Source organism: Canis lupus, chromosome 11, assembly GCF_048164855.1.
Source record: "Canis lupus baileyi chromosome 11, mCanLup2.hap1, whole genome shotgun sequence".
Lineage (NCBI taxonomy): Eukaryota > Metazoa > Chordata > Mammalia > Carnivora > Canidae > Canis > Canis lupus.
In genome coordinates this window covers 63,721,855-63,748,155 of record NC_132848.1, presented here as the reverse complement: position 1 = coordinate 63,748,155, position 26,301 = coordinate 63,721,855, and the positions used below count along the sequence as shown (strand labels likewise).

General features: G+C 35.9%; 1 protein-coding gene across 1 annotated transcript in view; it reads right to left on the bottom strand.

Moving 5' to 3' along the window:
• The window catches only part of PAPOLG (poly(A) polymerase gamma), a 29,265-nt gene extending 5,445 nt beyond the window's left edge, over positions 1-23,820 (bottom strand). Inside the window, exons 1-15 of the mRNA XM_072768471.1 lie at positions 23,522-23,820; positions 20,401-20,562; positions 18,658-18,724; positions 14,955-15,036; positions 14,644-14,753; positions 13,681-13,734; positions 11,783-11,894; positions 9,565-9,654; positions 7,018-7,156; positions 6,124-6,196; positions 5,042-5,162; positions 4,713-4,797; positions 4,276-4,329; positions 2,053-2,172; positions 1,520-1,629 (exon numbers count right to left, since the gene is read on the bottom strand). Of these exons, the coding sequence (XP_072624572.1) occupies positions 1,520-1,629; positions 2,053-2,172; positions 4,276-4,329; positions 4,713-4,797; positions 5,042-5,162; positions 6,124-6,196; positions 7,018-7,156; positions 9,565-9,654; positions 11,783-11,894; positions 13,681-13,734; positions 14,644-14,753; positions 14,955-15,036; positions 18,658-18,724; positions 20,401-20,562; positions 23,522-23,538 (1,396 nt within the window). The 5' untranslated portion in view covers positions 23,539-23,820. The remainder of the gene's footprint in view (positions 1-1,519; positions 1,630-2,052; positions 2,173-4,275; positions 4,330-4,712; positions 4,798-5,041; positions 5,163-6,123; positions 6,197-7,017; positions 7,157-9,564; positions 9,655-11,782; positions 11,895-13,680; positions 13,735-14,643; positions 14,754-14,954; positions 15,037-18,657; positions 18,725-20,400; positions 20,563-23,521) is intronic.
• Positions 23,821-26,301: the final 2,481 nt, after the last annotated feature.

Genomic DNA, 26,301 nt, shown 5'->3' with positions numbered 1-26,301 from the left:
AGTTTTTCTTATGTCCAACTTCTAAGATTTTTCCAATACTTAAATCTCATTAACAAAATAAATGCATGAAAAAAGTTTTTTCCAAATCCTGTTTTCTGTTATTTTCCCAAAAGGTAATCTCTTCTCATAATTACTTGCCCAAGTCTAAACTAATCCTTATACTAAATATCCAAGATGCATTCGAGCTCTTCTCCTCCATGAAGCTTCTTTTACTACACTAATCCTAGAATGTCAGACTGTCAGGAACTATCTATCCAGAAGTACATCCTTATTATACAGGTGGTTAAATAAGGCTCAACAGCCCCAAATGACATGCTGAGATTAAAATACATACAGCCCTAGAGTCCTATTCACACCTTGTAAGAAAGTCTTATTAACACACACATTATTTTATGTAAATAATTTACATTATTTATTTAAATAACCATTATTAATGGTTCAACTGTGAATACCAAATTAGACTGTAAGCTTACTGAAGACTTGCACGGTAACTACTGTGAAATGTGATAAATTATCTATTCTCCTGGGGTCTCAGTATCTCTATCTGAAGAAGAAGATTCTACAAATCTGTAATAAAGAGCTTTCCATCCTCCTGATTTTGGAAAAATGAGCCCAAATTAGAATGGAAAAATTTATGTTTTCATTCCAGATTGCTTATAAAAGCATCACCAGGAGTGCTTGTTCAACTTGCAGATTCTCTGGCTCTACTCCCAGAGTGTGGGATTCAGTAGTGCTGACGTGATGTACAGGAATCTGCATTTTCATAAATGTGAAAACTAGTTTAGAAGAATTTAGAAAACTCAGATAAGCCCAGCCAAAAATATTAATAGTATGAATGTACACCACTCCAGATTAAGATAACTCCAAACTTATAACAGATACATTAAGATATTCTAGAGAGGTGTCATTAAGGAGCTAGATGTGAAAGACATTCTTTTGCTGATTCAGAAATATAATCTGCAAGCTGTACTGTTAGTACATGAAAAAAAGTAAAAGTCATCTTTATGATTGTGCTCCTTTTTGTGCACAATGAAAATAAAAATCACCTGTATGGTTTTAGTCTCCTTTTTGTTTTAAAATAGATGATACCATCACTTGGTACAAAACTCAAACAGTTCAAGGGCACTGAGTGAAGTCTCCTTGCCCCATCCCCTAGACACACCTGCTCCTTGACCTAAAAAGCAACCAGTCCTGCCACCTTCTTAAGACTATATATCCTTCCAGAGATACTCTATGTATTCATAAGCAAACATGCATATATATTTTTTACTTCTTTTCAGAAATGGTGGCACACTATACATACTGTACTGCTATTTCTCCCCCACTTAATGTCTTAGAGATGGTTTCACCACGCCTTTAATTTTTTTAAATAATAGGATAGGTTTTCATAATATGGATGTAATATATTCATTTAAGCAACTGAAAAATATAGCCAGCCAGCCAGCCAGCCAGATCCATGGCAAATAATACCACGTTAGAGCCAAGGTTGGGAACCACAGCTCCATGATGACAGTCTTACCTGTATCAGTAAATGATTGTATATCATAGGTCAAGTCTATGTTAACACTTTCTGCATTTTCTACTCTCCGAAAAATTATTCCAAGGAACCACATTGATACGTAATTGTTGCTATAAAATAAAAATTTTAAATTTCCATTAATTTTTTTTTTAAGTTTACAGATGTTCTTTGATAATTCAAACTTGGTCTCTATTGAAGTATAAATACAAATTGCAGTGGTTTGGCTAAATTCTTAAAACTGACAAGAGAACTGATCAGCTATCCCTGTGTTGTTATAGAGGATTAAATGGCTTTGAAAACGATGTACTAAATATATAAAGATGCTCCAAATCTTGAGAAAGAGTTTCTGCTGCGACCTGTGGGCTACCAACATAGCATGTACTAGTTTTAATGCATGAACACTATGCTCAAATAGTGTATCATCCTCCCCCATCAATGCTTGTTAAATGACAATCTCATAACTGATCTTAAACAATGCATATTGTCAAATAACATTATTTAAGAAATACAGTATTAAACAATAATTAACTTACTCTTTATGATGTTCCTTATTTCCTGGGAACGATTGGGGATTTACATGGGCAAGAGTAATAAATTCATTTCGTTCCAAGTTCCCAACAAGTACACGGATTTTAGATTCTACTAATCCAACCCTGAAAATAGAGCAGCGAACACAATTTTTCCATATTAAATTTGGAAACTACATCTAGGTAACCCAAAAAGCGTTTTAGCTATGATGCTTTACCTGTTCCTTTAAAAAATTAGTCCAGGGGCACCTGGGTGGCTCAGTGGTTGAACATCTGCCTTTGGCTCTGGTTGTGATCCCAGCATCCTGGGATCGAGAGATCGAGTCCCACATCAGGCTCCCCTCAGGGAGCCTGCTTCTCCCTCTCCCTATGTCTCTGTGTCTCTCATGAATAAATAAAATATTTTAAAAAAACAAAAAATAAAAAATTTAGTCCAATATATTAGGACTTTTTAAAAGACCATTTAAGTAAATGACAAGTTACTTTGTCAATTTCCGTGTTTCCCCCTCCACTCTTTTAAAAGAACTGCTCTATATTTAGTGAATTCTCAATCTTACCTACCCTGCCTGTTAAGACCATAAAAGTCATGATTTGAGCATGAACAAAAACTGGTTAATTTGGTTCTAAGTGTTTTTTCACTTTCAAATCTTATGTCTATACCCTAAGGCTAAGATATGTTAAAATAATGTGGGGAAAAAAAACACTAATAACTAGCACCTAATTCATAAAATAATCATGGTCTGATTACTAGATACTGCATTTTAAAAAAATTCAGTAAAATCAGATACTACTAAAACAAAGTTTCATGAGGTTTCTACAACTTTGTTTTCTACCTAAGAAATGTGACAGCTGTCAGCTATGTTAACTTAAAGTGATTTCATTAATTAGAATAACTACAAGAATACTTTTACATTACTCAAACACTTGAAAAAACATACACATTATAGTTATGTGTGCTTCAACAGCACATATACAGAACACCACATTACTGCTCAGTGTTATCTAAATGAGAGGTTGGCAAACTTTTCCTTATCAAGGGCCAGACGGTATTTTATGCTTTGTAGGCCAGTTTCTGTTGCAACTATTCAACTCTGCCATGTAGAAGGAAAGAGGCTAGACAATATACAAATGAGTGAGCATAGCTGTATTTCAAGAAATTGAGAAAAAATTCATTTTTTTTAGTTTATTTATGTTAGTAATCTCTACACCTAATGTGGGGCTTGAACTCACAACCCCAAGACAAGACCAAAAGCTGCATGCTCACTGGAGTGAGCCAGCCAGGTGCCCCCCTCAATAAATCTTTATAAAAACATGTGGCAAACTGTATATTGTCCAGACCATGGTTTTCTGATTCCCATTCTAGAGAAATGAAATATTCTTTTTTTTCTACAAAGATTTTATTTATTGAGAGCGAGAACACATGTGTGTGAATAGGGGAGGAGCAGAGGGAGAGGGATAAGCAGACTCTCAGCTGAGTGTGGAGCCCAACGAGGGGCTTGATCCCAGGACTCTGAGATCATGACCTAAGCCAAAACCAAGAGTTAGATGCTTAACTGACAAAGCCATCCAAGCGCCCTGACAAATGAAATATTCTGTTTTAGTGGCAGGATTCTTTTCAGTGTCTCTTTACCAATAAAATAAGCATTAAACTTTTGAAGCAAAAATAAGACAGTATTGCGTTTCTCTTTCCCAGAGGTCAGATCTGAGAAAAGCATAACCATGTCTGGTGCCTAATTGTTTCTACCTAATAAGAGTTAGGGACGTCAACATACTACAGGCAAAGGGAATACATTTAGATTTACTCAAAGAATGCACTGCTCCTTGGCCAAAAATGCCTCTCTCTTAACTGTTGACAGAAGCTTTCGTGCCACTAATCCCCTAAATTAAAATATAAAAAAAAGTCTTTTCATTCTAGTTTTGATGGGGAAACATGATGGCAAGGATGGAAAACTCAGTAAGAGGCCAGTTATCAGAATCATTTGAAGTGCCTCACAATTTTGCTTAAATCTGACCAAGAAGCGGCAAAAGGCAAAGAATATACATATATCCTTATTTTATGTTACTTCTAAATCTGAAACATTATTTTGACAGCAGTTCTTAACACTGGTCATGTACAACAGTCACCAAAACAATTTAACAATTTTGAGGATAAAGTGTTTTGTAAATAGTAAAGCATCATAAAAATGTTATCACCTCAAAGTAAGTACAGAACTTGAATATCAGTCTTACCACTCCAGATGATTTTCTTCTGTTGATGCGCTGGCTGTCAATACAATATAATGTCTATGAAGAATTTTTAGCAACAATCAGGGGAAAAAAGAAAAGCCAGAAACATTGTTAGGTTCTACTTTTCCATCATTACTTTTTCTTTCTTCCTCCCAGTGAACAAAAGAACTAATGTAGGCACACAGCTTATGAAAATTAGAACACGCTCTGATTTTCACAAAATTAATTCTAGACCCTACAATTAAAAATCATTAAAAAACAAAAACCACTAATATTGGGTTAGATACTACTAGAATATACAAATTCTTTCATTTAGGATTTCTGCTAACCTATTCTCTACCTCACTTGAGATTTAAGTGATAACAGTCACCCATCGTATATTAACTTAACATTCTTCTTTACACACACACACACACACACAAATGCAAAATTTCAAATACCTATACTTTTGAAAAAAATTTGGTGGCTCAAGTAGTTTGGACCAGTCTGATTTTCCTTGAAGGATTTCATCTGTGACTGCGAGACCTAAATTAAAAACAAGAGAGACTGATGTTGAAAATTGGCTATTTTGTTATCAGCTCTTATATCACCCTACCCCAAAAACTTCTAACCCTATCAAACTCCTGAGTTAAAAAAAGGTAAATTTGTTTCTCAGAACACAAAAATCAATTTCAAACAGAAATAACAGGCATAACTGCACTGGAATAAAACTGTTGTAAACCAAAAACTTGTGGGAATTATAGAGAAGGGAAAGGGCCAACAGGTTTACCTTGTTTGAATTCTTCTACCATTACTGTTCGAGTTGAGGTGGACACATTATACGTAGAATTCTGCTGTGGATAGGCAGGGGTGATTATGGGCATGAGATGATACCTATCTGATGGATTTACCTGTGAAATTAGAAGCAGAATAATTGATCTATTCTCCTATTTCAGTTGTCCTCACTTCATTTCCCCAAAAGTCTGAAGAAATGAAATATAAATTTAATACTACATTTCTTCAATTCTAAGAAGTACAATTTTCCTCCCCTACTACATTTATTTCTGAAGTCAGGTATGTCTGATATTCAAAGGCAACTCTCTTTTTCCTCTGAAAAGCTGTTAAACTGATGGTGTATCCCATAAATGGTCTTTTAGAACCAATAAATACAGTTATCATAGCTGCAAAAAGCATTATTAATCAAATGGTTCTCAATGGTCTTTCTGCACTTACTCATTGAGGGGTAAGTTCCCCTAGGGTAACTCAGAGGAATGAGCACTTACTCTACAAACTGATTAAAATGTAAGGTAAGGGATCTCTGGGTGGCGCAGCGGTTTGGTGCCTGCCTTTGGCCCAGGGCGCGATCCTGGAGACCCAGGATCGAATCCCACATCGGGCTCCCGGTGCATGGAGCCTGCTTCTCACTCTGCCTGTGTCTCTGCCTCTCTCTCTCTCTCTCTCTGTGACTATCATAAATAAATAAAAATTGAAAAAAAAATATTAAAAAAAAATAAAATGTAAGGTAAGAGTTATGCTATCTTAGAACCATGTGTCTGCTTTAAACCACTGCAAGGTAAATCTTTTATATACTTCACTTTATTAGTAGTAACTAATTACTTGTAAGTTTTAAACAATGGATTATGACATTTTGGTTGATACACCCACTCATCTACTTTATATGGGTGATTTTTAATGACATAATATTTGGATCAGAATTTGAGATACAAATCATCTGCACCAAAAAATACAGCAGACAGAAAGAAAGAACTATAGCTATACAAAAGGAAGATGAGCAGGAATAAGATTAGAATAGGTTGCAATATAGACTCATCCTTTTCCTAAAAGGTTTAATTTAAATAATAAGTCACATACCCGAGGATCCCAAACAGGCAAATTCAAATTGCTTTCTTCTGGTTGCTTCAGGAGCACAGGATTTGGCCATTCCCTAACATGAGTAAGGCAAATTAACTCACATAGGACCTCACTTCATATGAAATATTAATATCATCAGACTCTGTTTCAATTTTCATATGGCAAACATGGTAGATCGATACTTGGTATTGAAAAAAACAAAAGGGCAAGGAAAGGAAGTATACAAAGGAAAAAGTTGCTTATTTTAAATGTGTTTTCTGAAAGGCAAATAACTGTTTTGCCCATTAAACTGTAGCTAATTAAATTCTGAATTTTCTAGGGGCACCTGGGTGCCTTGGTTAAGTGTCTGACTTTTGATTTTGGCTCAGGTCATGATCTCAGGGTTCTAAGATCGAGCCCCATGTCATGGTCCGTGCTGGGCAGGGAGCTTGCTTAAGATTCTCTCTCCCTCTGCCCCTCTAAAATAAATAGATAAATCTTTTAAAAACAAACAAAAAAAGCCATCTGAGCTTTTCCCTTCCTTCTATTTTCATGGGTTTAATGGATAATTTAATAACAAAGAGGTAAGTTTACTGAAAATACTCCTAATAAATCCATGTAGTAGCTATGATTATCACCTCCATTTTACATGAGACATTAACCTATACACAGCTAGTAATCAGAGCCAAATCTATTGTGACCATTCTCAAACCAAAAGGCAACATTCACAGAACTCCCGAACCACAGAAGAAAGCACCATCTGGTGTCTTATTGTCTCAAATTTGAGGTCTTTGAACTTTTAACTTAAAAATGTAAGACAACAGAAAAAGTCTATCCATATCTCTTAAACTGCCAAACAAATTTACATATAGGCAGAAGTCAGTAAATAGTGAAAGTATGCATTTGAATACTTACCACTTGGAAAAAACTAAAAAGAACTTATGAACCAAAGTAGAAGCTGCTGCATTTGGATATAATTGGCAAGTTCTTGCAACTAGCATTGCCCAGGACACACCACCAAGGAATCCTAGCATGTTGGAATAAATTCCACGTCCTAGAAAATTAACATATTTGTTAATTATTGTTAGGATCTACTATCCATGACATTCAACTATAAGGAATAGGGTAACTTAGTTCCTAAGATTACTGCTTAGTTATCCTTTCTCCTATGGAAATAACATTATACAATCAATAAGCAGACCTTATTTCCAGGCCCACAGTTTTATTAGTAACCCATAAACTGCATCTTCTTCCCCTACTTTGCCCTCCCAGACAGACATCTCAGTTCCCTGCCTCAGTTCTGACTGCCCACCTGGACTCTACTGATATAACACTGGAACTGCCCCTTTTTCAATAGTTTGGTTGAGAAACGGAAGGAAGGAGGAAAGAGATCTGGAGGGTCTCCAAGTAGGAAGAGCAAACATTTCATTAGTAATCATATTTATGGGCACTTTAAAAATCAAGTGTAAAGCTAGACTAACTTCAGTATTTTGCAGAATTTGGATACCTCTCCATAAAGTACAATACACCATTGATATTATTCATTTCTCTTCAATTGTTTCTTACAACAATCTATAAAAAGCATTACCGTATTTCATCAAATCTATTATGTCCTCAATTACATAATGCAGCATTATTTTATGTCCCACTAAGCAAGCAAGCAAAACAGATACAAAATGTCAATTTCAGATATGTTAAATGTGTAAAATATACATCTAAGAATTGACAAGACATTGAATTTAACTTAATCTATAAGGAAAGAAAAATTGTGATAATCCTTTCTTGCAAATTACTATATCCTGACTATACAAGATAAATGACTGAGCCCAAGGACAAATCCTATTTGCTTAAGATCTTTTCAGATGTGTACTTACAATATGGTAGCCACAAATCACATGTAGCATTTCTTTTTTTTTTTTTTTTTTGTGGTAACAGCTTGCTTTATGGAGATATCATTCATATAGCATGAGATTCATCCATGTAAAATGTTAAAAATTAATGGCTTTTAGTATATTCACAGTTGTAACCATTACCATAATCGATTCTGGAACACTTTGATCACCCCAAAGAGAAACCTTTAAAAGTCACTCTCCCTCCTGTTTGTTCCCAATCCTCCTAGACCTATTCTTCTATCTTTATAGATTTGCCTATTCTGGCTATTTCATATAAATGGAATTTACCTCAGTCCTTTTTATTGCCAAGTAATATTCCACATTAATGGATATACTATCTTTTGTTTATCCATTCTTCGGTTTATAAACACGTGGTTGTCTCCTTGACTATTAGGAGAATGCTATGAATATGTTTGTACAATTTTTTTAGAAAAGATTTATTTACTTAAGAGAGAGAGAGAAACAATGTGTGGGAACAGAGCACAGGGAAAGGGAGAGAAGCAGACTCCCATTAAGCATGGAGCCCAAAGCAGGGCTTGATCCCATGACCAAGAGATCATGACCTATGCTAAAACCAAGAGTCAGATACTTAACTGAGCCACCCAGGTGCCCCATCTGTGTACAGATTTTTGTGTGGACCTATGCTTACTTCTCTGAGATACTCTTTAAACTGCAATTTAATTTTAAAATTCAGTTCCTCGGGTGTACATTTCAAGTGCTCAATGGCCACATGGTTACTTTTGGATAGCACAGATATGAGATATTTCCATCATCACAAAAATTTTATTGGAGAGTGCAAATTTAGAGTATGTAAAACCTGGTGCCAAAAGTACAGCACTACTTAACTGTAGCTACAAATAATAGAAAATGTACTATGTCAGCTTAGGATTGGGCCTTTTATGAACCATATCCTATGTATATATGTAAATCAGTTCCAGACTTTATTAGAAAAGTGTTATTAGGTTAAAAATAAAAAAAACTTGAGGGGTGCCTGTGTGGCTCAGTTAGTTAAGCATCTGCCTTCGGCTCAGGTCATGATCTCAGGATCCTAGGATCAAGCCCTGCATCAAGCTCTGTTCAGTGGGCAGTTTGCTCACTGCACACTCTCTCTCAAATAAATAAAATCTTAAAAAAAAAAAAAAAAAAAAGCATTAAGTTGAAACTATCACTGTAGGCTCTTCATTTAATAAATTTCCAAATATCTACTATAAACTACACACTGCTGGTAATGGGGAGACAAAGATGAAAAAGATGGTCCTGCCCACAGAGAATAAGAACAACAATTAGGGTTTTATTCTTCCAGTTCTAACTCAGAAATTCTGACCGCCTGCCTAAAACCAAAGATAGGAAGTCAGGAGTTTTAAAAGTTTCAATCAAGGAAGGAGGAGGTAGTCACACATCAGAGCACCATAACCACTGTACCTGAAAAAGAAACAGGATTCTCCAAAATCTACTAGACTTCAATCCCCAACAGTATCAACAGGCTCAGGAGTTTCCCTATGTGTTTCTATCATTAGCAACTGAAAATTGTAATTTTATAACGCAAGCATAAAAGATGTGGGATACTTACGTTTTGCCCATAATTTGACTGCTCTTAGAGTGAGTCTAAAAGTTTCTTTATTTGGCACTAAATGCAAAATTTCATCAGTAACTCTACATCCTGAAAAAGATAAAAACATTCATTTTTTTCATTATGCAAAAAAATCCAGTGAATTGAGACACCCTTCTAATTTCAAATGCTAAAATTATCAAAGATAATAAAATGAGGGAGTTTATTTTCTCTATGTATTTGAAATTTAGCGCATACAGAAGAAATCGCTTCACTTTTAAAGATTCAAAAAGGGCATGGGTAATGTAATTCAATATTAAAATAAGAGATGGATCTGAGTATCTTTAGCTGTCTTCACCATTTGTCTTTACTGTGAATCAAATATCCAAACTTATAAAACTGTTATTGTTCTAACATAAACCTTATTTCACAAATACTGTAATTTACTATTGCACTCGGAAAGTACAACAAAAATGCAGTGATTAAACAAAAGATGTATAAGCCAGTGGTTCTCAAAGTGCAGTCTGTGGGCCATTAGGAATTATTAGATTAACTTATTTTTCTTTCTAAAGTTTATCAAACCTATTTTTACAACAATAGGCTTTGCCTCTTTACTGTGTTGACATCTGCACTACTGGTGCAAAAGCAGTGGTGGGTACAACTGCTTGTACCAAAGCTGTAGCAACAAAACTAGTAAACAATTACCTTCACCACCATACATATGCAGTTAGAAAACAGAGAAGAAACCCAAGAAACCTGTGCAATGTCTAAACAAGTTTAAGGAAAGCGGAACTACCTGCTTTTTAAGGAACACCAGTTTTACTTAGAAGAATCCTAAAAAACGAACAAAGTGAGTCCCACACTTCAGGGAAAACAAATGACAAAACTTGTTACCAATAATAAAATTTGAGCGATCAAGTAAAAATTAGCATTTTGGACAACTAAAGCTGCTACTGTGAGCTGACAGCCTTTCAATATTTAAAGACTTTTCTGATGAGACTGGTGGTGATCTCAATGAACGTGATTTTTTTGGATATTTTATAATGAAATGTATGTTAATATTTTGAAGATCCAAATAACTTTGCGAACCAGTAATTTTCAAATAACCAAGGCATGATAGTATAAAATCATGTATGGGTAAGACATCCATTCAAAGAATAAGACAGACCAATAGATTGTAATGTAAAAAGTTAACTAATATGGTTTTAGATTCAATATTCAAATTAATATTTAAAAAATCAATTTTACTCACCAATAAAAAGGAACAAACTACGGATATATGCTACAAACATGGATAAACCTCACAAACACTATGCTAAGTCAAAGAAGCCAGACACAAAATACCATATACTATATGATCCCATTTGTATAAAATGTCCAGAAAAGGCAAATTTATAGACAGAAAGTAGAATAGTGGTTGCTCAGGACTGGGGGTTGGAAAGGAGAATGACTGTAAATGTGCAAGAGGGATCTTTTGAAGATGATGAAAATGTTCTAAAACTTGGATTCTGGCATACAACTCTGAATATAGTAAAGACTACAGAATTGTATACCTAAAAAGGAAGAATTTTATGACATGTAATTATACCTCAATAAAGTTTTTGAAAAGAAAACAGATACTGTCACTGGTCAAGTTTTGGTGTCATATCAAAGAAGATCTACAATTTTCTGAAAAGGTGGTTAAAATTCTCCACCTTTTTCCAATTACATATCTTTAAGAGGCCAGATTCTTCCTATGCTTCAATCAAAACATTTTAAGAAATTCATTAAAAAAGCAGATAGGAGAATCTAGCTGTCTTCTATTAAGTCAAATATTAATGAGATTTGCAAAAATGAAAAAAAAAGCCAGTCTCACACAAAAAAGTATTTATATTCACTCAGAATGGGTTTATTATTTTGAAATGAGTATCTTAAAATTTTCTGGTTTTACTTCTAATATAGTCAATATTGACAGATATAACCCACATAAATGGAAGATCTTTGGGGTCCTCAGTAAATTTTTAGAGTGCAAAGGGGTCCTGAGACCATTAAGTCTGCGCATTACTACAAACACCGTTTCAAATAAATGTATCTTTTAAAATGCCTAAATATGGTTAGATTACCTATATATAGAAAATTACATCATTTTTAACTGAGTTAATTCAATCTCTTAAAAAGGCCATTAATAGTTCTGCAAAAAAAGATCTCTTTGTCTAATGGTTTTCAAGCAGATATCTGAGATTTCTTTTTAGAAGCTTACCATTTAGGCTGCGAATACACCTTATATCAAGGCTTCTCAGTCGAGAGTCGTCTCTTAGATCTAAATTATCTGATATGGTTTGTATTGCCAATCTTGCAAAGACTAGATCAATCTTTGGAAAGATGCAAAAAAAGAGAAAAATATTACTTTTTCTCCTTCTGGTCCATTCTCCCCCTCCCCACTCCCCCAACCTCAAAAGTACAAAAGTTCTAATTATTAGTTTGGGAAGTTCTACCAAAACTTCAAAAAGCCTATGTAGGCAATTTCACATTGGAAAATCACCACAAAGTTTTGTGAGGGTAATTAAATTTGCAAATCAAGGGAAAGCATTTTAATTTTAGCATATATGCCAAGCATTAAAAAAAAAATCAAACTCTTATGAAAGAATTTCTAGATAATGATGGCAGATCCAACACACATTTACATTCACTCCCTCTTGAAACCCCAATAAGATACCAGCAAAATTTTATTTTGTTTTTTATTTAATTTTGTTTTTAAAGGCATAACCCATGAGGACAAAGGGAATAAAAGGAGACAACAGCAAAAGCTATGGAAGCAGATGGATAAGTGGTAACAGACTCAGCCGATTTAAGAAAATAGAGATAAAAAATATTGTATCCAGGAAAGGATAGGAGGCTATAAATAAATACATATGTAAATAGAAAGGAACACTTAGAAAATAAAAAAGTTATTCTTACAAATTAAAAATATGACAGCAGAAATGGAAAACAATAGGAAGCTTGGAAGATGAGAAAACCTCAAAAAGCAGAACATAAAGATGTGGCAGTCCAATATACAGGAGGAAAAAAAAAAATCAAGGCAGGAAATCCAGTAGAATTCAATACAATTTCCAAGAACGGAAGGACAGGAACTTCCAAAGTAGAGGAGGACTACTTACTGACTGCCTAGCATATTTGATTGAAAGATATATACCAACGTACATTACCATGAATCTTACAACTATGAAGCCCAGGAAAAAAAAAATCATATTAACTGTCCAAAGAGACACAACAGGTCACAAAGAATGAGCAATCAAAATGGCAACACACTTTTCAACACAGCATGGAAAGTAGAAGACAATGAAGTAAGGCCTTCAAAATTCTGAAATCTATTATTTCCTACCTAGAACTCTATACTCAGCCAAACTAGTAGTTTGGTGTGAGAACAAAATAAAGACATTTTTAAACATGGAGGATCTCAAAAATATGTTCTCTTTCTCAGGAAGCTAGTGGATAAGGGCCACTAAAATGACAGTAAGTCATAAAAAAAGAGAACTCTAGAGAGAAGCAAAAGGAAATCCCAGGATGATAAAGAAAGATGCCAGGATGCCAGCTGTATATCATTCATGGAGAACAACCGGTACGGCAGTATGGAATTGAACAGGTGAGAAGACTCAGATGTTTTTTTAAGATGATAATGACAGAACACCTGAGAAATCTAAATCTATTTAGAGAAGATTCAGACAGCTGAATCTACAGAGACTGACTTTGAATTAGTGTTAAGTTTAAAAACCAAGCAGACAAATGCAAAACAACTCCCAAGAAACCAAATGCCACAAAGAACGATAATCTAGTACACTTTGTGCTCAGTTTTGAACATCACTTATAAAATAAACACTGAATATTGCTCCAATCAACATAATAATAACACAATTATTTTAGATTATAGGAATGAAGAGTGTATATAAAAATCATGGGGGTAGGGATGGAAGCTGGTCCATTTTCCACAATGAGAAGTCAATAGATATAGGAGAAAGGTGAGGAATTAAAAAAAAAAAATTTGGTTCTTTAAAATATGTCTTTGTCCGTCTGATTAAAAAAAAAAAAAAAAAACAAAACTGAAAAAAGCCTTATGTATTAAATATCAGTTGCAAAGTCAGAAAAATATTTAACACTTACTTCAATTCCATCAAATTCAAATTTTATAACAGGTACAAAGGCATCTTCTACAGCCTACAAAAGAAGACAATAATTAGGACACAAAAGTAATCCTTTAACGGTATAATCCTTTTCTCTAGCCCTTCTGCCAATAATGTGAATACTTTTGCTAAAAGGTGAAAATATTGTTGGTCTCACATTCCAAGTAAGTACTTCTACTCTGTGATTGTGTTATTTAAGATACAGAAAATGTCATGATAGTACTTATATTCATCAGAAACTGACAGGCAGAACTACTACCATCTGGGTACCTACTATTTGTTGAGATTAAATTGAAAACTGATTATAAAGAGCACTAGTATTGCAAATTAAAATATAATCAGAGCTCATGATTAATCTAAAATATACAATAAATATAATTTGGATTTAGTAGAAAGGATGTATTTCTGAGCTTTCCTTAATCCTCCAACCTAACAAATTCTGAATCTCTTTCTCCATTCCCAGATACCCAAATAATGCAGATACTTTCAACTTCAGCCTATCCTTGCACTTCAGACGGTATTAAAGCTATCTGTCTGTTTAGTTCCCCTAATCCCTCCCTCCCATAAACTATGTCTTGTTCACTATCCTATTTCTGGGACTAAGGACAGTATAATAACAGCCATCATTTGATATGCATCAACCACTTATCAGATAATATAGTCAATTATATCACTGATCCTCAGAAAAACCTTATAAAAAATTATCACTATATCTCCACCTTACGGCTTTGAGGAAACCAGGCTCAAAGACAATAATAGATAACTAAAAATCTAAGAGTTAATATGTGGTAGATTCTAGATTCAAACTCAGGTCTGTATAAAGCCCATGTTCTTAACCATCTGTTATTTTAATAAGATATAGCAAGTTCTTAAATATTTCAATAATCATAAGCCCTAGCTTTTGTTAATGATTTAAAAATATTAAATACCAGAGGATACTTACTCTTAAGTTTCTAATGCCATCTTGATGTTTCAATTTTTCAAAAAAAGACTGAAAAAAATCAGATCTCTCCACATGTCTTGGAGCTACACAAAGTGCATCAATGTCAGCTCCTGCAAATCAAATTACTTCTAATTAAGAAGAGTACATTAAGTATGCATTATATTTTTCTTAAAGTATATACAAACATGTAGGTAAATGTTAACAATGATTAGCTCTGAATAGTGATATAATAATATGGGTATTTTTTCTCCTGTACTTCTACTAATTATAATTAACAAATAAGAGCTTGTACAACACAGAAAAGCAGTTACCTTTGGTGTGTACTCCAAGCCGATAGGAGCCAAATGTGAAAATTTTACCACCAACAGTAGCCACAACAGAAGGTGGGAGATTCTAAAATTAAATTAAATTAAATGAAATCAAATTAAACAAATGGCATTCATTTGTTCAAATTATTCAGCATAAAAATTGCCCAAATACTACTGATTTATACCATTTTTGTCAACTTTGGGAAATTGAGATTTCTGAAAGTACTTCAGAGCTCTTTGGGCTGCAGTTTGAAGTATTGAAAAGTATTCAGGAGGAAGACAAAACAAATTCATGCCTACTATACAAGGACACATCTCTCTCTTAAGAGAAACATTTTTTATCACTTGATCCTGCTTGTCCCCTTTCAAATGCCTATCTTTGGCTCCATCATTCTGAAGTCACTAAGGAACTCTTAACTACCAAACTAATGCACTTTCAGTTCTTTATAGTATCATATACTTAACTCATTGCATTTTCCCTTTAGTTTTTGTAACAAATATGCTTAATTTCTTGATTCTAGCACTGTATCCATTCTGCAAGAAAGTGTTCATTCTTGATATGACCTTTTTATAAGAGGTAATCTAACATCTTTAATGATTTTTTTTAGACTGTACCAGAAGTATAAGGCTACTCCTCCGCCTTTCTCTGGAGCCAGTTCTAACTTCCCATCAGGTATTTTCATTCAGACATTCTGATCCACTTCATTACCCATGCCTGAAACAAAATATTCTTCCTATGATAAACCAGGTATCCCTTCTGATTTCTCTCTTTCTGTTCCTCATTTTCCTTAATGCCTATACCTACAGTTATTATTCTTCTTGGCTTACTAATTCTTAGTTTATATCCTTCATATGTCACCTCCTTTCTATTCAACTACTATACCCTTTAATTCTAGGCTTTAATAGAATCTTAAGCTACCTTCTTGACCTTAGTCTATTTTTTTTTTCTAGTTCTTGTTGTACAAAATTCACTTGATATTCTTACTCTATTATATAACTCTTTTACTCAAAACTTGCTAATGCATTCTTTTCTGACTACTGAGGTAAGGATTCTTGGATCCTGGGAATCTCCACAATATGCTCTTATGGATCTTTTTTGCCTTGTCTCCTGATTTTCCCTTTTGAAGCTCCAACTGCCAACACATTACATAATCCAATCTCCTTTCCACTGCACTTGCCATTCTCCCTGCCTCATATGCCTGTCCATAAGTATGGCTCTCTGGGTATCTCATATGCCTGTCCATAAGTATGGCTCTCTGGGTACCTCATATGCTTGTCCATAAGTATGGCTCTCTGGGTATCACCTATTTTTTCAAAGTTCAAGTTCCACCTTTTTTATTAAGCCTTCTCCGATGATCCCCCCTTCCATAACAAGGTCTTTTCCCTCTGTATTCCACTGCTATTATCTTTAACCTCTTTTATACTACATTTATTTATCTTTTTTCCCTGAATATATGTCCCGTCTCTTTAACTATATTTAAATTCCTTGAAAATGAGAGCTTTGTCCACTATTTCTCTTATTTTTTTTTATAATGGCCAGTGCAAGTTTCAAAGAATAATATCCTTTGATCAACTGGAAATTATCTGTGTAACAGCATATTATATTACTTCTTCTATTTAATGGGTGTTAATGTTTAAGACCACCATACATAATTTTAGAGCTACAAACAAGTCAGTAAATATACTGATTAATATGAATCCAAATGAAAGATAGGACCTTTTAGCTTACCTTCCTACTTTATGAGTTTACTTTCCTACTTTGAAAAGCAAGATTCTTAAATGATTATGAGAAAGTGATACAATGAATCAAAGTAAAATATTTTCATCACAAATCACAGTATTTAACTAAAATGATGTTTGGGTTCTAGATGGTTTATAGCTTAAATATCCCAATTGTGTGGAATAATCACATGATCTTTTTTTAAAATTTTTTATTTATTTATGATAGAGAGAGAGAGAGAGGCAGAGACACAGGCAGAGGGAGAAGCAGGCTCCATGCACGGGGAGCCCGACTTGGGATTCGATCCCGGGTCTCCAGGATCGCGCCCCAGGCCAAAGGCAGGTGCTAAACCGCTGCGCCACCCAGGGATCCCAATCACATGATCTTTGATCTAACTCAAATCCTTCTGATATTTTCCAAACTAAAATATGCATAAATAAAAGGGATAATTGAAGAAAATGAAAAAAAAAGACACTTTATCCACACAGAAGATGTCAAAGCCAATTAAAAAATTTTTTATAATTAGATATTTTATTCATTTTGTTTAAAAAAATAAAGCCAAATTATGGCAAATCCTTAATTTTTATGTCTAGAAATTAAATGTAAGCCAGTGATTGCTTTTCACAGATTAAAGTACTGACGTGAGTAAAATGGCAGAAAAAGCAATTTAATAAAAACAAACCAAACAAACCACCTTTTGTCCTTCAAACAGAATAAATGCAAAGAAACCGTGAAGAAAATTAGTACATCTCTCAACAAATTAATATAGCCTCTTTCATGAATAACAACATTCAATTTATCTCAAATGCATTCTAGAATAGAGATGGAAACAAAGACCCTGGCACAACCAAGATAGTTGACATAAAGACCATATATACTAAGTCATAAAGCTTGTTACTAAGATTTTAAAATAATTCTAGCAAATTGAGTATTTGGTTTGCACACCTGTAACAATTATGGGTTGATTAGAGAGGGACAACAGATTCTTTTAACATTTATTTAATGCCTGAGCTCTGTCCTGAGATTATGCAGGTGACCAAGACAGGTCTTTTTCTCACAGAGCTGATCACTAAGTAGCAGAAAAACAAACATGATTTTTTTTTGTTGTTGTTATGCATGACTAAGCTCAGAATTCAACTTATCTGAAAATCTCAACTACAGATAACCCTACTGAGAGCTCAGAAATGAGTCACATAGCTGTTTGGCAGCAAAAGTAAACAACATAAAAACCACTTATTTAAACTCGATGACTGCAGATTTAGCAGAGTCCCTCATGACTTTATTCTGAGTCCATTGTTTAAAAGACCCAATATTAAACATGTACCTTAGGTACAGAAAGAAATACTAAAACTTGCAAAAGAAAGAATTCTAACAGGTGTTTATCTAATTTCTAAATCCAGGCAGATTAAGGAGCAGAAAGAGTTTACAAAGAGACACACTGACTGCTGTGAGATAGTAACTTTCAACTGACCGTTGTTAAGGAAAAGATGGGAAAACTATAAAAATTATAAAAACCAAACAAAAACTTAAAATACAATACTTTGGGCCACTCAGTGAAGGGGCCAATAGTATCATCCAGATACACATACCCCACTTCAGTTTAGTACAGCCAATAAGATAATATTCAGTGATGATTCTCAAATGAAAGAAAATTCAATTACATTCAAAATAAGAAAGCAGGCCCAACGTTGCCTGATCTGATATTTCACAAGATGTCTGAAATCTGGCTTTTAAAGTAAAATCCCTTGATATTTAAATTTTGGTCCACTATGTGTAATTCAAACAGGAAATCTATGTAGAATTGTAGCTAGATGCTGCTGTAAATTCTCATTTATTTCATTATCATTATTTAGGGACTCAACTGTCTAGATCAATTCATCACCAATATCTCAAAAAGCTTATTTCAGATTATTCTCAATTCCTCCAAGTTATTACCAGTACTAATGATCAGGACACAATGAAACTGAATTCAATGTAGAGTCTTACCTTACTCTCACTGACATCAGAAATCCATTCTTTTACTAAATTGTTCAATTTGCCAAGAACAACAAGCCTATAATAAAAAATAACATGCTTTAGATTAAAACCGAGAAAACCTCAAAACAGTATTAAAAAAAGTAGTTAAACATATAGGCAGGGACGCCTGGGTGGCTCAGTGGTTGAGTGTGTCTGCCTTCAGTTCGGGGTGTGATCTGGAGTCCCGGGAGCGAGTCCCACATCCGGCTCCCTGCAGGGAGCCTGCTTCTCCCTCTGCCGATGTCTCTGCTTCTGTGTGTCTCTCATGAATAAATAAATAAAATCTTTTAAACCAAAAACAACAACAACAAAAAACCCATATAAGCAGAACCTTTAAGTTGATGCCAGAGTAAAAGCACATTTATACCTGAGCTAATGCTGTCACATCTGTTGATACATGGCACGTGTCTTTGGCACTCTTAAGTCCCTAAGACTTCCAAAGAAATGATAAATGTGATGATAGTATTTTGGTCTTTGAGCTATTCTCAAAATTTAAAAAACCTAATAAAAAATCAAAATTACCTTCAATAAGTCTATGGAGCCTAAATGAACTGTCAACTTTCTTTGCCTTACTATGGAATAAAAATCAATTCAACATGGTGATAGAGGTTAGCATTCTCTCATTGACAGTCATAGATCGTTGGATAATTAAAATGGGTAAATTAAATATTGGTTAATTTATATGAAACATTACTTAATAACAGCAATTTGATATTAAACCAAACTTTCGACCAATAGCATATCCAAATCCACATTGAAGGGGAAAAAACAAAAGAGAGAAGTAGAGTTTAGACATCTCAAAAATAACATGTGAAAAATGGAATTCCTGAGATGTCCAAACTTGATTCTCCCTCAGCCTTTTCTGGGTTTTGAGGTGCTAAGATCCAAAACCTTGGCATCATCCTTAACCTCTCTCTCTCATACACATTCCAGTCATTAAACAACCCTACCTTTTAAAATGTATCAAGAATTCTACTACTTCTTATCACCTCCACTATCACCCCCCTTAGTTTAACCCACCATCCTTTCCTCCCTGGGTTCTTACAGAACAGCCTCTTAACCAGTTTCCTAACTTGTGCCCTAGATCCCTCTTTAGACTATTCTCAATATAGCAACCAAAGTGACTGTGTTAAAACATCAGTAAACCAGCTCAATCTTCTGCTCGAAAACCTTATGGCTTCCAATTTCACTTGGAAGGCCAAAACTTATATTGACTTAGAAGGTCCTAAGTGACCTAGCTCTCCAAGCAATTTCCCACCTCACATTCTATAAGCCTATATTCACCTGCTTACTACTCACTCTGCTTTGGACACCAGGTTACCTTACTATGTATTCCTTATTAAATATACATTCCCACCTCAAACCTTCTGCCTAGAATGTTCTTCCCTCAAATATCTACATAGTTCCCTCTCTCACTTTCAAATTTTCCCTCAAATGTCAATAAGGCCTTCCTGACAACCTCCACTTCTAGCTTCATTTTTTTCAGCAGCATCTCTCATCTGTAACATTGTCTTTATTTCACTTATTTGGCTAATTGTTAGTCTCTTTCCCGAAGTTCCACCTAAAATGTAAGTTCTAGCAGGGCCAAAATTTCTCTTCATTTTGTAATTTTTGTATCCCTACGCAGGGTCATGATAGGTACTTGATATATATTTGCAGAATTAATGATTAAATAATATACTGCAAAATATATTGCAATTTTAAATGGCATACCTGTGGTTCAATTCTTCCTCATCTTCAAACACTCCAAATGGTTTCATGGCATCAATTAATTTCTGTGTATAAATATGATCAATTTCTTTAGGACATGCCAAACTAATTGGAGAAGTGATTCCATAATGCTTTTGTTGACGCTGGCTGTCCAGCATGGTGTTTCTGTTCAAGAAAAATGAAAAAGAAAAAAATTAAAGTATAATATCATAGTGATACACTGAATCTCTCAATCCACTCACTATTATTAACTACCTTAAAAGTTTACTTAGTACTAACAGTTTGGACAGGCACTTTATTTTTAAGGGGGAAATGGGGTATTTTGTGTTTATTTTGATGAACGGCTATTCATACTGCCTCCAGCTTTCTTGGTTAGGATGTCTTTTCAAGCCAAAAGCAGCATGTGTTGGCACCAGGACAACTGTGCCAGCACCACTTAGCTCAAATGCAAAAACCCTGAATGGGAGCTGGGCCAGGGCCACCTCCACTACACCCTGTGAACTTAAGTCAAGTACCATCTATATTCATTCTTTGAAAAGCAGTCAGCCACTTGAAAGAAATCTCTAAGAACAATGTTTCTTCCCCCCTCAGGAAAGAAACAAAAACATCCCATTAAAAGGTCCTTGTGAGATATCCTGGCTTTTAAAAAGAAATCACAACTAGATTTGCCCTTGAGGAACCGACAGTAACATCCTTTGTTAAAAATGTGAATTTTACGGTCCTAAATTTTGTGACTCTAGTTAATTGTTCTCTTCATTTAGATTAGTAATCAGACCATTTTTACACTAAATAATTATCGAATTCTTTACACTTTTATAGACAGAATACAACCCAACCTCCAAAAGCTATCCTAGCTATCAGGAAATTATAGTCTTGAATAAAGTACAACTGAATTCCTCAGTTTGGATTTCAATAATTTCAAAAGAAATTTTGGGACCAATATGGGTGGGTAAAACTTTATTCTGCTAACAAAGTAAAGTAAAAATAAATATATACAATAACCAACTAACCCTCCCATCTATCTTCATCATTCGATTCTAAGGCCCATTAACAGTAAGAATGTAATCTCAAAATATAAAAGAACAGTTTTTTAAATGAATAAATTAGCCTTGTAAACAATAACACAAAAATACAGTAGTGATTGTTTTTGAATTTTAATTGGTCAAAACACTGATTTATCACTACTAAGTTCTTATAGGAAGGCATGCTCTTTAGCTAAAGATTTCATTAGGTAGATAGGGAGCATCAAATGAAAGATAAAATAGCCTATATATCATCTGAAATAATTCAAAGAAACAAAAGAGAAACACCAATACCAGCGACTTTAATTTCTTTCTGGTATTAATTTTTCTGTGGAACAAACATAATTTCAATTAGTTATTTCAAATAACTTCTTTTTAAAGATTTAGCTTTTTACCTCTAAGAGAGCTAGAGAGGTATTTTGGTATTGTCTAAGTGTGTTTAAATGTATATGGTAAACGGATGGGACAGGCTGAACATACATGATCATTCAATTAATTTCAACAATAACCCTAAGAGGTAGATACTGAGTAAGTGCCATTTTACAGGTAAGACCCGAGATCCAAGAGATAGGAAGAGCCAGAATCTGAACTCCAATACCCAAGATCTTTCCACCACTCCATTCTCCCTTCAACAAATACCTCTGTTCTGACACTGTCATCTTGGGTCCTCATTTCTTATCTATATGCTGAAAAATTGGCTATTAAGGTCCCTACTAGCACTAAAATTCCAATCTACGGTTCTGAATCTCCCTCATCTGGAGAGGGAGGAGGGGGAAAAAAAAAAGTACGCAAAAGAATTCCACATTCCCTTCAACTCATCAATTTCACTTATAACTAAACACCCTACAAGGAAACATGTACAAGACTGTTCACTACCACAGGGTCACATTAGACACTCAGGAAATAACCTCAAAGAGTCACTGACTGGAAAAGGACTAAACTAGGGTGTATTCCCTACGCTGGAATACAGGAGTTAATATGAATTAATGGGACTTGAAAATATTAATATGGACAAAGTTCAAAGATACTATGTTGCACTAAAGAAGTTGCAAAATTACAAGTAGGACACTAGTCACACAAAGCTTAAAAACAGGTAAAACAATGCCAGTTATTATGTATGGACACTTACAGATGTTGTAATAGCATTTAAAAAAAAAAAACAAACCACGCAGCCTTAAACATCAAATTCAAGATTGTGAGGAAGTCTGGGGGAGGGGGGCGAACAGAACAAGGAGGTAGGAGAATCCTTCAGACATTATCTGTAATGCATGATTTCTTTTAAATAAAGATATGTATGTGTGTACACACACACGCACACACGCGTGCGCCCCCCTCCACCAAAACAAAACAAAACAAAACAAAAACAAAAACACGAAATTCTTCTATGCTTTGGGAGAGATGGATGGAGAGTACACACATGATGCTTTGGCTTATTCTCTGCGTTTTCCTGTTTAAAATTATTTCCAAAACGTTAGGAGCTACAACAACATCTTGCCAAGCACCGACACCCTTCCTGACTTATCAAAGTGTGAGCAGGAGGTACATGCGGAACGGTGGATGTATACGGTGGGGTAGGTGGGGGAGGGCGGAAACATCATTGCCTTTATTTAAAAAAAAAAAAAGAAGAAGAAGAAGAAAGAAAGAAAGAAAGAAAAAAAAAAAAAAAGCATGGGTTGGGATAGGTCATTCACTCCTGAAGACCAGGAGACAGCCGGTCGGGAGGGAGGAGGGGGAGGGAGGCAGGGGGATGGTATTTGCGCCAATGCAGACAGGAGAGGAGACGGGCTCAGACAGTGCTGGGGGCAGAGGAGTGACCGACAATTTCTCCCCACGGACACTCGCGCCTCTGCCGCCGCTCCCTTGTCTGGGGGTGTGTGGGGGGGCGGGGAGCCCTCGGAGGCGGGACAGGCCGGGGGGAGAGGGGGGCTCGGGAGTCCCCGAGCCCGGGTGCAGGGGTGTCCAGGTGAGCCGCCGGGTGCAGGGGAGGTGCCCTTGCCGACCAGGGCGCCAGGGGCAGGGAACGGACACCGGGTCCCGGGCCCACCACCCCAGCCCACCCCTCTCCGCCTCTCCCCCAACCGCCGCCCCCCACCACCACTTACGCAGACATCTCTTTCATCGCTTCCTGCGTCTCCCCCTCACCGGCCAGTATCTTTCCCTCTGGAGTCAAGTTCTTGCTCTTCCCTTCTCCTCCTGCCGACTTCCCTCCGGGTCGCTTGTAGCTCGCTGCTCGCTCACTTTCTCACTTACTACGGCCGAGGCATCCAACCGAGTAGTGAAAACACCACAAAACCGGCTCTATTTATGACAATACAGCGCGGCCGACGCCAATATGGCGCCGCTTCCCAGCCTGCCCCTCGCCCGCCGTGGCCCCGCCCCCCGGAGGCCTGGCCCCGCCCCCGGCCCCGCCCCCTCCTCCGTGGGGTCCCGGGAGGCTTCGGTGGCCCCGCCCACAGGGGGGCGGGGCGCAGGCCCCTGGCTGCAAAAGCCGCTCGGAAGGAGAGTTCTGTCCCCTTCTTTGTCCGTGGGACTGTCGATGCGGGCAAACCACTTGGAAGATAATTTGGAACATATTTTCCTAGTTTCGCTGATGAAAGGCTGTATTTTTAAAAAGATCGCTGCCTTGCCTTGCAAATACTAGTTGAACTCTGCCGTTATCCTACATCTTTTAATTAGTCATCATCATACGTAATCAATCCGCTCGTGGAGGAGGTTTGGTCGTCAGAGGGTCACACCGAGGAACGTGTGACTTTACAATTATCTCAGGGAAAAGCAGGCTTGCAAAGTGGAGGCTAATCTGTTCACTGCATCTCTACCTCCCCCTGGTTTATGACATTCGGGCAGTTGGGGTAGGGGGTTGAAAGGAGAATCGCTTAGCAGTTTGCAATAGGAGGAAAAATCCAAGAAATAGCTTAATACGCTAAATCATTCCAAGGAAAAGGAGAAGCTACTTTTCCTCGGAATGTGACTCAGAGTCATAGGAAATAGAGGCGATTACTTATAAAATTATTCATTCATTCAAAAATATTTGTTGGAAACCAAGCAGTGTTAGGCATCAGTGGCTTAATGGTGCATAAAACCAGATGTATTCTTTAACCTTGATGAAGTTTAGAGTTTAGTGAGGAAACAGTCAAATATAAGTGATATTTTTCTGTGGTAGAACTAAAAGCACCTACTGTGTGTCAGGCACTAGAGATGCTTAATTCCTCCCCTTCGGAGTTCACAGTCTAGTGGAGGAGGACAAACAGGTACAGAGATCACTGAAATATAGGTGGGGCCAGGGGATTCAGGGAGGATTAACGAGAGCTACCTCTTGGAAGATGGATCTAAAGGTTTGATTAGATTTAGGTAAAATGGCATTAGGCTGTAAATCACATTATGAAGCTCTGGTTATCCCATCACTGGTGCTATTAAGATTGATCACTGGGTTTATATATTGGCAGTCATCTTGGAACTAATTAGTAATCTGTGGGGTGATAACTTTGGCACTAGGTGGATATCTAGCTGTCTATCAACCTTTCACTTAATGGTTTCAGCATCTGTTGATATTCTTGGTTCAATTATTTCCTTAGGTGTTGCAAATTGTGATTTTTTTTCCTATTCTGTCTACATTTATAGCTGGCATTTTTCTGGAAAGAAAAGCTTTTCTTCATTGAGACTATTAGATTATTCTGCAATACGATTCCTACAGCAAAGGAAAAATATTCCTTTCCCTTTCAGAGTTAAGAACTTGATATAATGACCACTTTAAAAGAAGTTCTCATTTATTTGCTCGCTTATTTCATTCCTCTTATTTTTTTGAGTATCATATGGACTCATTTTTCTAATATAGTTAGCATGCTTCAATTACAATCATGGTTCTTTTAATGCTAAAATTGTTCCAACTTTGGCCAGTGGGTTTCTCTGTCAAGCTGGTTCCTCTGCTAGTATTAAATTTTTTTTGAAGATTTCATTTATTTATTCATAAGAGACATGGGAGAGAGAGAGAGAGAGAGGCAGAGACACAGGCAGAGGGAAAAGCAGGCTCCATGCAGGAAGCCAGATGTGAGACTTGATTCCGGGACTCCATCCCAGGACTCCAGGATCACGCCCCAGGCCGAAGGCAGGCGCCAAACCACTGAGCCACTCAGGGATCCCCTAAAATTTTTTTAAATCAATATGATAAGTTGGAAAGTGTTGTTTCTTTGTTTCTTTGCAGTTTTAACTGACATATCCTTGATAAGTGGTATTTCACCAGCCCTTTATATTTCTCACTCAATGGATTCATATGTTTTGTCCATTTTCCTTGGGGTATAACGGTATTTACACCAATGATCAAGACTCACCCCTACAGATGAAATGTTCTCAGGGCTTACTGCCTGTCTTTTTCAGCTGCAACCTCCCTCTGTTTGAGTTTTTCCTCCTGATTGTCTCTTGGTCTAGAATGAGTCTTGAAATAGCTTATTCAGAAAGGAGGTACATTTTCCTTGTTCTGGCATATTTGAAAACATGTCCTTCAAAGTTTGGTAGATGGTGCTTCATTGTTACCTGATGAGTCTTAAACACTTGTAAAATTCTTATTTTTGAAGTTTAAAAATTCTGTCCAAATAGGCCTTTGTATGACAGTCTTTTCCCTAGAATGTGTCTAGAACATAATAAACATTAAAAAAAAATTTCTGAGTACTTTATAAAAGATTAGATTAAGTCCTTTTTTTTTCTTTAAAAACTGCTTCTGTTCCATCCACCAATCAGCTCTTTTTTTGTTTGTTTGTTCAGGTAAACAGAATTGCAACTTGGGAGAATGTTAAAATGTCCATGCAAGTAATTCGGGGGGGGGGGAATCTTTATTTTATTTTTAAAGATTTTATTTATTTGAGAGAGTATCATATGGACATGCTGTCTC